The sequence below is a fragment of the Pan troglodytes genome, chromosome 1 (genome assembly GCF_028858775.2).
Source record: "Pan troglodytes isolate AG18354 chromosome 1, NHGRI_mPanTro3-v2.0_pri, whole genome shotgun sequence".
Classification (NCBI taxonomy): domain Eukaryota; kingdom Metazoa; phylum Chordata; class Mammalia; order Primates; family Hominidae; genus Pan; species Pan troglodytes.
Window position 1 is genome coordinate 178,115,001 of NC_072398.2, and position 12,101 is coordinate 178,127,101.

The following is a 12,101-nucleotide window of genomic DNA, read 5'->3' on the forward strand; positions in this document are numbered from 1 at the left end:
AATCCTAGCACTTCAGGAGGCCAAGGCAGGTGGATCACTTGAGGTCAGGAGTTCTAGACCACCTTGGCCAACATGGTGAAATCGTCTCTACTAAAAACACAACAATTATTGTGTTTTTACAGGTGTGCATTACCACACCTGTAATCCCAGCTACTTGGGAGGATGAGGCAGGAGTATCACTTGAACCCAGGAGGCGGAGGTTGCAGTGAGCTGAGATGGTGCCACTGCACTCCAGCCTGGACAACAGAGTGAGAGCCTATCTCAAAAAGATAAAATAAAATAAAATAAAATTTAAAATTATCATTATTACGTTCAAAGAGATAAAGAGAAAAATAGGTATAGAACTATGAAACAAAAACAGGATATTATATTTTTAGAAGAGGATTCAGAACAAAAAAGATAAATGAGCTAGATATGAAAAGGTGAGTCTGGGAAGGCCAACATTCCAGAAAAAAATGATTAAAGAAATGTCCCAGGGAGGAAATGAGCTTCCTGACTGATAAGTACTCAACACAATATATGAAAATAAACCCACAAAGAAGAAAAAAATTAACAAAAAATAAACAAAAAAATGAAAATAAACCCACAAGGTAAGCCATTGTGATTTCTGAATACTGAGGACAAAGGACAAAAACCTTAAAGCTTAAAAGAAAATTGCATGGGAGTTCTCAACAGTGATCCTGACAAGTAAAAGACAATGGAGCAAACATTTTTAAATTATGAAGGAAAAATATTTCAAAGCTAGAATTCTATACCCAGCCATTTGATCAATTAAATGTGAGGGTAAAATAAAGGCCTTTTTAAACAGGTATGGTCTCATTTCATGACTCTTCTTAGGAAGCTACTGGAGAATATGGTCCAACAAAAGGTGGGAGTAAACCAAGATACAGGGAGGCACATAAGCCAGGAAACACGGAATCCAACACAAGAGAGGCAAAGGGAGTCCGAGGATGACAGCAGTCCACCATATACGGTGTACAAAACAAGCAGACCACATGGAAGGAATGCAAAGGTAAGAAAGTCCTGAGAAGGTGAAGTGTACAGAATATGTATGAAGTTTTATACCTTGAGTATACACTTAGAAAGGCTGTGCATAGAAACAGTGAGAAAAATAATCTTAGTTTCCCAAAGTGGGAAAATGAATTGATAGATTCCTAAAGCGATAAAGTCAAGAACAGCAGCATAATATGTTATTTAGAAATAAGGAAGTTGGCTAGGCGCGATGGCTCATGCCTGTATTCCCAGCACTTTGGGAGGCCAAGGTAGGCAGATCGCTTAAGCTCAGGAGTTTGAGAACAGCCTGGCCAACATGGCAAAACCCCATCTACAAAAAACACAAAAATTAGCTGGGTGTGGTGGCACACACCTATAGTCTCAGCTACTTGGGAGGTTGAGGTGGGAGGACCACCTAAGCCTCCGAGGTTGAGGCTGCAGTGTGCTGTGAATTGTGCCACTGTGCTCCACCCTGGGAGACAGACCCTGTCTCAAAAAAAAAAAAAAGAAACATCAATAAAGTAAATAGTTTTTTAAAAAAAAAAGCTGATGAGAAAGAGGACCGAAATAAGTCATATGCAACAAAATGTTAACAGAGATAGTTTTGGATGGAAAGATATGGGTTAGTAATAAGTTTTTCTCTATTTTTCCCACTTTCTACAATCATATTATTATGATTTAGGAAACTACATTTTCTGTAATTAGAGATTACTCTGGATTTTGTAAATAAGAATGTGGTTCCTGTACCAGATCTTGGAGAAGAGTACGCCTCTGGAAGTCACGGGATATCCAAAGCTGTCTGTCAGATGTCAGGTGGGCTATGATACCTGCAGCAAAATAGCTGACTTCCATTTCCCTGCTACAGAGTAAACTGTTGATATGCTTCAGCACATCTTCGGTCACCAGCTTGGAAGAGAGCTCTCTGACTTCTGCTATGTTGTTCTACAGGTCAGATGGAACAGAGAACCCCAGAGACAAGAAGGGAGGGGAGAATCAGGAATTGGCTTTTTTCACTTGCTCCTTCTCAGGTCAGATAAATTCAGAACTCTTACTCTTATACCCGCCTCCGCCTCAAGCTAGCCTAAAACCCACAATCCAACTCCCTTGATGAGGATGACCATTAACAACAATCACTAAATAAGTACTTACTAAGTGCCAGGCACAGTACTAGATAAATAAAATTGTCTTTTTATCTACCTTATCTCATTTAATCTTTAAAATACTACTACAAAGAAATGTGACACTAAGCAAGACAAACTTGTCAAGTTCATACTGCTAATAACTGGATGAACTAGAATACAAATCAAGGCCTAACTCAAATACTTAACATTACTGAAGGCCTGCTCAATGTTACGTTATCTTTTAACAACAACAATGAAAGTCAGGCAGTATTTTATTTTATATGTTACACTAGTTTTCTATGCTGTGTAACAAATTACCACAAACTTAGTGGCGTAAAACAACATGCATTTATGATTCCCTGGTTTCTGTGGGGCAGGAGTCTCAGCATGACTTAGCTAGACCCTCTTCTCTGAGATCTCACAGGGCTGCAATCAAAGTGTTGGCTGGGCTGCATTTTCACCTGGAGGCTCCACCGGGGGAGAATTTACTGCCAACCTCACTCAGACTGCTGGCAGAATTCATTTCTGGTGGCTGCAGGACTGAGTGATTCAGTTTCTTGCTGGAGGCCACGTTCGGCTCCTAGAAGCTGCCCCAAGTTCCTTAAAAGGTGGGCTTCTCCCTCCTCCAACCACTTACTTCATGACTGTTTGCTCCTTCAGGACCAGAGAGAAAGAGTCCCTACAGTGGGCCTGCTAGCAAGACAGATACATATATATAAGTATATAGTAACATAATCATGGGAGTGATATTTTATCATCTTTGCCATATTCCCTTGGCTAGAATCAAGAAACAGGTCCTGTCCACACTCAAGGGTAGGGGATGTCAATGCTAGGAGGCTGGAATCACTGGGAGAGTCTGTCTACAAAAATGAAAAACCAAAGGTTTAATGAGGTGAAACAGTCAAAGTAAACACAGCAGTTTGTGTTAGCATTAACTGCTGCTTCTGATGAACCATTCAGGAAAGCACACTCTAGACACTAGTATATTGAGGCACATAGGACACTAAAGATTGAAGCAGAAATTGAGATGTCCCCCCTATGCCTGTTTTTCCCAAGACCAGCTATATCTCTCATCTACGCATGATTTCAGTGTTAAGTCTATCATATGTTACCCCCTAACAAGACATTCTTAGCACAACTGAGAGGGGCACCACAGGTGAGTCCCAAGATTTTTCTTGTAAATCCTTACATTCTGGATCTCTCAAAAAAAAAAAAAAGTGGGCTGGGTGCGGTAGCTCACGCCTATAATCCCAGCACTTTGGGAGGCTGAGGCAGGTGGATCACAAGGTCAAGAGATTGAGACCATCCTGGCTAACATGGTGAAACCCTGTCTCTACTAAAAAAAATACAAAAATTAGCTGAGTGTGGTGGCGCATGCTTGCAATCCCAGCTACTCAGGAGACTGAAGTGGGAGAATCACTTGAACCCGGGAGGCAGAGGTTGCAGTGGGCCGAGATCACACCATTGCACTCCAGCCTGGGTGACAAGAGCGAGACAAAAATAAATAAATAAATAAATAAGAAAAGTGGAAGATCTTTTAGGTCAGCTGGTAGGATATGTAGAATTGTACAGGATATATGAGGCATCAATCCAACTTTCTGGCATTATTTCCCATTCCTTTTCACCTTCCCACCTTTTCCCCAAATTCTAACCATTCCATTTTACAGTGTTCCTCAATGATTACACTTATTGATTACATTATAAATAATCTTCCCTAGCCAAAAATGACTTTGTCCCTTCTTTATACTTTTCCGTACCTTCCAGATTTCCAGTATTAATCATTTACTCCTCTCTGTGAAGCCTTTCACATCTACTTTGTTGTGAGTCCTGTATGTGTGAGATACACGAAGATAAGGCACAGTCCCTCCATGTTTTCAACGAGTTCAGGACCTAGAACCAAGGGTCCCAATGGACTCAGTGCCTCTCTTGCAGCACTCACTTGTCAGTTGTAAATCAGATACCTATTTGTACACGTCTAACACTGCCTTCCCAAAGTTATGAGCACCATCACCTTGACATATTTCATGCATCTGTATTTTTCCAATGCATATGGCATGGCAAAGTGCAGGTGCTTACTATATGTCTTTATTACTTATTGAAAAATCTTCACCTTTAGCTTTAGGAAACGAAGAAATTTCTCAATTGTAGAATACCTTGATTGAGAGTCAGTACGTAAGTATCAACAAAGAAATTGCTAAAAAATAGACTTCCTGGATAAAGAAGTAGTATAGTAAAGTGATTAATATCAGAGGGTCTGGAGCCAGACTGACTGAGTTTGAGTTTTTTGGTTTTTTTTTTTTTTTTTTTTTTTTTTTTGAGCAGAGTTTCGTTCTTGTTGCCCAGGCTGGAGTGCAGTTGGAGTGCAGTGGCACGATCTTGGTTCATTTCAATCTCTACCTCCCAGGTTCAAGCAATTCTCCTGCCTCAGCCTCCCAAGTAGCTGGGATTACAGGCATGTGCTACCATGCCCAGCTAATTTTTGTATTTTTAGTAGAGACAGGGTTTCACCAGGTTGGTCTTGAACTTCTGACCTCAGGTGATCCACCCACCTCGGCCTCCCAAAGTGCTGGGATTACAGGCATGAGCCACCGTGCCTGGCCGAGTTTGAGTTCTAATTAGGATAAACAGCATTTCTGGGACTCAGATTCTCTATGAAACGTGGATAACAGCGTATGGTAGAATACAAAAATAACACAACTTCTCCTATCCCTGTATATACACCCCGTAGCAATGTGACTTTACTGCCTTTAATCTAGGCTTAAATATATAACCTGTGTTGTCCTATGAAACATTAGCAAGGTGATATAAGCAGAGGTTTAAAAAGCACTTGGACAGTGGGGCCTGCCCTCTAGAGATTGCCATGTGGAGAAGCCTGTGGACAGAAAGCCCGCCAGCTGGTAAGCAGCACCAACTGTCAGACATGAGAGTCAGGCCATCTTAGACCCTCCAGCCCCAGTCAAGCCACCAGATGACTGCAGCTACATAAGTGACCCCACATGAGACCAGACAGACCAGAAGAACTTTACAGCTGAGCTGAGCTCAAACTACTGACCCACAGATTCATAAGTAAATTAAATGGCTACTGTTTTAAGCCACTAAGCTATAGTTTGTTCACAACAATAGATAACTGATGTACAATAGTATTTACTCTGTAGGGCTAATGTAAAGATTAAATGAGTTTATACATGTAAATTGCTTACAATAGTGCCTAGCATATAGTAGGTACTATATAAGTGTTAGGTTTTGCTTTTAAGCAATTAAAATTAATTCAAAACAATTCACCTTACCAAAAGACCAAGTACTTTGCTTTGTATTGCTGACTCTGAAAAGGTCTGTCAAAAAAATATATACATACAGGTTACTTTATCATGAAGAAAAGAACTTTACATATAAACTCAATCCTGTCTTCCCACCTCCAAGACTTGGATGAAGATTTGCAATCCTTGATTTTCAATGAAGTGCTTGCAGGCAGCTGGAGACCCATCTGTAAGATTCCAAAGTGCTTTCAAAGTAAACAAGAAGGTGGCATCATCTAAATTCTCAGTAGTCTTTTGTTTTACTATTGCTAGAAGTTCCTAAAAACCAAAGAGACAGGGAGGGAGTTAGATGCTCTAATGAATAATCAATTGCGGTATAAGGAAAGCAATGTTAAGACGCATCAAACCTCGGTTCTAAACCCAAGTTCTGCCACTTAGTAGCTGTGTGATCTATTTTCTTTCTATAAAATAAATTACAACTACTTCTTACAGTTTTTGTGAGGATTAAATGAAAAAAAATTTAAGTTTAGTGAGCACTTAGTCCAGTTCTTGGTATATGGTCATCAAGTACATTATTAGCTATTCCATTATTTTTATTTAGAACATTTAGTCAACACCTTCTCTAAGCCAAGTACAAAAGAAAAAAAAAAGAGTAGAAGGCAGACAGAACAAAAGTTGGCTTTTCTCAATTAAATAAAAGAATTTTAAATTTTGGTTATCTGATGAAAACACATAAAAGCCTAAAATTTAGGCTTTAGGAAGGGTAGGAGAGGGAAGCCTCCATACAAAGATAATATGTAACTGAGACCAGAAGAAAAAGAGGATAAGCCAGCCCAGTAAGAAATGGGGACATGCAGGAACGGGGCTGGGGGGAGAGGGGGAGGAAGCACATGCCAGGCAAAGTTTGGGGCAGGAAAAAAGTCTGCTGCTCTAAGCCACTGAGCAGGTCAGTGGGGCTAGAACACCAGGCCAGCATTCCATCACATGACCTCACATCTTGAAGAGGCCACTGGTTCACTTAAACAGACTGCAAAGTACCATTTGAGATAAACATTTCTAGAAAGAAGTCAAGCTAGTATTTATGGTCTCTTTCAATATCAGACTGTCACGTGAGAGGAAAAAGAGAAACCGATTTTCACTTTAACCAGCTGATGAAAAGATACATAAAATATAACAAAGCACCAAACAAATCAGAATGTATATTTTCAAGAAGAATGAGACTACCTCAAATATTTTGCCCAATCAGGAGAGAATGTGTCAAGAGACTTCATCACAAAAATAAATCTGTGAGAGTCAAGAGAAGAGTGTTAGATGAGACGGGTGCACTCACCTAAGCAGCTAGTTAGATGAATGAGAGCAAGGCCAGGAGCAGGGGAAGTGAGCCTGTCCCTGAGCGTATCACAGTGGCCAGGCCCTTGGTCATACGATTTAGCTTAATGATACTCAAAATAACTGTGCACTATTACTACTATGACAGATACCATTTTTTCAACTGAGGCCCATTTTTCAGATGAAAAATCTAAGACACAGAGGAGACTTATCTGTTGTCGTAAGAGTGCCTGGCCTGCTCTCTTTATCTGTATCTCAACTAGTCCTGTTACCCCTCCCAGCAGCTTTATGTTCCTGGGATATGTTCCTGCATTATATTATATGGCAAAACTCCTACCTGAGTTAAACGTAACTATCAGTCTACTTCATACCTCCCAACATTCAACATATTAATGTTGAAGAAGACTGAGCTCACCTGGTCTCAATTTCAATACCTGCTCATAAATTTCAAAAGGACACTTAACTGTATTTGTCAATACTACTTTATTTCCCAATGAATTTGCTCCAAAGACTACTATTTCCTAATTCTCTCTCCTCAAACTTGAATCACCATCTTCTCACTCCCCTCATTTGATTTCATCTTTTTCATTGAGAAATACACCCACTCTTCCTAACAAAAGCTACCAATCTACTTGCATTTGCATCAACATACTCTGCCTTCCCTTCCGCTCCAATCTAAAGCAAACATCTTTATTCTACTCTAAACTCAATTTCTGCACATACAGAGATTCAGCACCAAAACTGAATCACCTCAAACTTGAATCTTCAAACTTGAATCACCATCTTCTCACTCCCCTCATTTGATTTCATCTTTTTTCATTGAGAAATACACCCACTCTTCCTAACAAAAGCTACCAACCTACCTGCATTTGCATCAACATACTCCGCCTTCCCTTCTGCTCCAATCTACAGCAAACATCTTTATTCTACTCTAAACTCAATTTCTGCACATACAGAGATTCAGCACCAAAATTATTTCCTTTTATTTTGCTTGTGGCATCAACTTCTCCCTCTTTAGAACTCTTCTTGTGGGCAGAAAATATGTCTTAATGTAGTCGATCTTTTTAAAGACTGACCCCACCTCTGCTTTCCTTCTCATTAAATTATATCAAAAAGTTACATCCATTTCTCACCTCCCATTTGCTATTCCATCCTATTCCAATCAGGTTTTGGCCTGCCACCCCACTGAAATAACATAATCAAGGTGACTAATGACTTCCTCTTGCCAAATCCAATGGTCAACTCTGTCCTCACGTCACTCAACCACTCAGTAGGATTTGATATGATGGCCCAATTTTTCCTGAAACATTCCTCTTGGATTCTAAAACACCCACTCTCAGCTTCCTTCTAATGCACTTTGGATGCTCCTTCTCAGTCTCCTTTTCTGGTTCATCCTATTTTTTTTCCAATAAACAGGCACATCTAGGAGAGACTGTGGGTTCAATTCCACAATAAAACAAGTAACACAAATTTGTTTTCCCACTGCATACAAAAGCTATGTTTATACTATAATGTAGTCTATTAAGTGTGCAATAGCACTATGTCTAAAAAGCAATGTGGATACCTTTTTTTTGAGAGTCTCACTGTGTTGCCAAGGCTGGAGTGCAGTGGCATGATCTCAGCTCACTTCAACATCCACCTCCCGGGTTCAAGGGATTCTCCTGCCTCAGCCTCCCGAGTAGCTGAGATCACAGGCTCGTGCCACCCCACCCAGCTAATTTTTGTATTTTTAGTAGAGATGGGGTTTCGCCATGTTGGCCAGGCTGGTCTCAAACTCCTAACCTCACGTGATCCGCCTGCCTCAGCCTTCTAAGTTGCTGGGATTACAGGCATGAGCCACCACACCCGGACAAATGTAGATACTTTAATTTAAAAATACTTTATGGCTGGGCACAGTAGCTCACGCCTATAATCATAGCACTTTGAGAGGCAATGGCAGGAGAATCGCTTGAGCCCAGGAGCTCGAGACCAACCTGAGTGACACGGCTAGACTCTGTCTCTATAAAAAAAAAACGTAAAAAATTATCTGGGTGTAGTGATATGCACCTGTGGCCCCAGCCACTCAGGAGGCTGAGGCAGGAAGATCACTTGAGCCCAGGAGGTCGAGGCTGCAGTTGAGATGGGTCCCCACCACTGCACTCCAGCCTGGGCAACAGAGAAAGACTCTACCTTAAAAAATATGTATATATATAGAGAGAGAGAGCTAAAAAACGCTAAACCACCTGAGCCTTCAGCAAGTGGTAATCTCTTTGCTGGTGGAGGGTCTTGTCTCAATGTTGATGGCTGCTGACTGATCAAGATGGTGGCTGCTGAAGGATGGGGTGGCTGTGGCAATTTCTTAAGATAGCAATGATGTTTGCCCCATCAATTGACCCTTCCTTTCAAGAAACAACTCCGTTCTCTTTTTATTTTATTTATTTATTTTTTTTGAGACGGAGTTTCACTCTTGTTGCCCAGGCTGGAGTGCAGTGGCGCGATCTCGGCTCATTGCAACCTCCACCTCCTGGGTTCAAGTGATTCTCCTGCCTCAGCCTCCCGAGTAGCTGGGACTACAGGCGCACGCCACCACACCTGGCTAATTTTTGTAGTTTTAGTAGAGATGGGGTTCCACCATGTTGGCCAGGCTGGTCTCGATTTCTTAACCTCGTGATCCACCCACCTTGGCCTCCCAAAGTGCTGGGATTACAGGCATGAACCACCGCACCTGGCCTAGAACTTCTTTCAAATTTGGAGTCAATCCTTTCAAACTCTGCTGCTGTCTCATCCAACCAGGTTTATATAATAAGTCCTTTGTTGTCATTCCAACAATGTTCACAGAATCTTCACCAGAACTAGATTCCATCTCAAAATATGTCTTTGCTCTTCCCTAACAAGCAATTCTTCATGTGTTAAAGTTTTAGATTGCAGCAACTCAGTCACATCTCCAGGCTCCATTTATAATTTTAGTTCTCTTGGCATCTACAGTTACTCCTTCCACTAAAGAATTGGACCCCTCGAAGTTATCCACAAGGGTTCCAATCAACTTCTGAACTCCTGGTAATGTTCATATTTTGACCTCCTCCCAAGAATCATGAATATTATTTTTGTTTGTTTTTGAGACAGGTTATTTCTCTGTCACCCAGACTGGAGTGCAAAGGCACAATCACCGCTCATTGCAGCTTCAATCTCCCTGGGTTCCGGTGATCTTCCCATCTCAGCGTCCTGAGTAGCTGAGAGTATAAATGCGTGCCACCATGCCTGGCTAATATTTTGTAGAGACAGGGTTTCGCCATGTTGCCCAGGCTGGTCTCAAATTCCTGGCCTCAAGTAATCTGCTCGCCTTGGCCTCCCAAAGTGCTAGGATTACAGACATGAGCCACCGCTGTGTGTTTTCTTAATGGTATCTAGAATGGTGAATCCTTTCAAAAAGGTTTTCAGTTTACTTTGTCCAGATTCATCAGGGGAATTCCTACCTATGGCAGCTCTAGCCTTATAAAATGTTTCTTTTTTCTTTCTTTCCTTTTTTTTTTTTTTTTTTTGAGACAGAGTCTCACTCTGTGGCTTGATCTTGGCTCACTGCAACCTCCACTTCCCAGGTTCAAGCGATCCTCCCACCTCAGCCTCCTAAGTGTCTAGGATTACAGGCATTTGCCACCATGCCGGGCTAATTTTTTTGTATTTTTAATAGAGACAGGGTTTCACCACATTGGCCAGGCTAGTCTGAAACTCCTGACCGCAAATGATCTGCCTGCCTCGGCCTCCCAAAATGCTGGGATTGCAGGCATGAGCCACCACACCTGGCCACAAAATGTTTCTTAAATAATAAATAAATAATATAATTAATAAATGATAAATTACTCCCTGATCTATGGGCTGCAGAATGGATATCGTATAACAAGCAGGAAAATATTAACTTCCTTGCTTGTACATCTCCATCAGAACTCTTGGGTGGCTGGTGTATTATCAATGAGCAGTAACATTTTGAAAGAAATCTTGCCTGGTGTGGTGGCTCACACCTATAATCCCAGCACTTTGGGAGACCAAGGAGGGTGGATTACCTGAGGTCAGGAGTTCGAGACCAGACTGGCCAACATGGCGAAACCTCATCTGTACTAAAGATACAAAAAAATTAGCTGGGCATGGTAGCATACACCTGTAATCCCAGTTACTTGGGAGGCTGAGGCAGGAGAATGGCTTGAACTCAGGAGGTGGAGGTTGCAGTGAGCCGAGATTGGGCCATTGCAGACTCTGTCTCAAAAAAAGATTCAAACTGCCTTCTTGACATCTCAAGCATCTCAGTAATGAACACATCCAAAATCACTCTTGATTTTTATTCTCGATTTCATCTCTATTGTAAACAGTCATACAAGTTAACAAGAAAAAATAAACCTAATACTTGATATTAAATACTCATAAGCATAAGATTCCACCCGTAACAGCAATGCAAATGACAAACACTTGAACATACTTCTGGAGGACATGAAAGACTTGAATAAACATACTCTTGTTCCAAGATAGGGGAAATTACAGGACGTCAATTTTCCTACATCAATCTATAATACAATCCCAAAGAAAATGGGTTTTTTTCCTCAGAAACAGGCAAGCCAATTCTGGTGTCTGCACAGAAACAACAAATAGATAAGGATAACTAAAAGAAATTCAAGGACAGATCTTAAATATTTAAGTATTGATAAAGTTAGTGACCAGGCTGAACAAAATGGTAAAACCCCGTCTCTACTAAAAATACAAAAATTATCCTGGTGTGGTTAGCTACTCAGGAGACTGAGGCAGGAGAAACGCTTGAACCCAGGAGACAGAGGTTGCAGTGAGCCGAGATGGCACCAGTGCACTTCCAGCCTGGTGACAGAGTGGGACTCCGTCTCAAAAAAAAAAAAAAAAAGATAAAAGTTAGTGAGTAGACAGACATGCAAATTAATGGAACAGAATAAAGTCCAAAAATAGATATATACACAGGAATTTAATATGATAAAGGTAGCATAAACAGTGCAAAGACAAGTAGAAACACACAGAGAAGAAAACTTGAACTGACCCAACATCTCAAAAAAATTCCAAAGAAAAAAAAGAACAGAAATCACAGGATTAAAAATGTAAGGAGGCTGAATGTGGTGGCTACAAACATAGCTACTCAAGAGGGTCGCTTGAGCCCAGGAAGATGAAGCTGCAATGAACCATGATCATGCCACTTGCCACTACACACCAGCTTCAGCACAGGATGAGATCAAGTCTCTTAAATAAAACAAAACAAAGAATTTTTTTAAAATACTTCATGATGGAGGGAAATACTTTGCAGGTGTGCCATTGATCCCAGATGCATAATAAAAGAGAATGAATTCAACTACGTGAAAATAAAACATTATTGCATCATAAACCATGCCATAAATGAATTAAAAATAGATAAACA

At 40.8% G+C, this 12,101-nt stretch overlaps 1 protein-coding gene across 9 annotated transcripts in view; it reads right to left on the bottom strand.

The window, feature by feature from the left end:
* Positions 1-12,101, bottom strand: part of ZYG11A (zyg-11 family member A, cell cycle regulator) — a 61,391-nt gene that overhangs the window by 14,456 nt on the left and 34,834 nt on the right. For 8 of the 9 annotated variants that reach the window (XR_010159662.1, XR_010159665.1, XM_063817360.1 and 5 more), the window contains 3 exons: positions 5,528-5,689; positions 5,402-5,446; positions 1,741-1,935 (listed from right to left, as the gene is read on the bottom strand). Coding sequence is in view for 7 of the 9 variants with exons in the window: in XM_063817360.1 (XP_063673430.1) it covers positions 1,741-1,935; positions 5,402-5,446; positions 5,528-5,689 (402 nt within the window). In the remaining 2 variants the exon portion in view is untranslated. The remainder of the gene's footprint in view (positions 1-1,740; positions 1,936-5,401; positions 5,447-5,527; positions 5,690-12,101) is intronic. The other variant, XM_024345829.3, reaches the window with a different exon arrangement.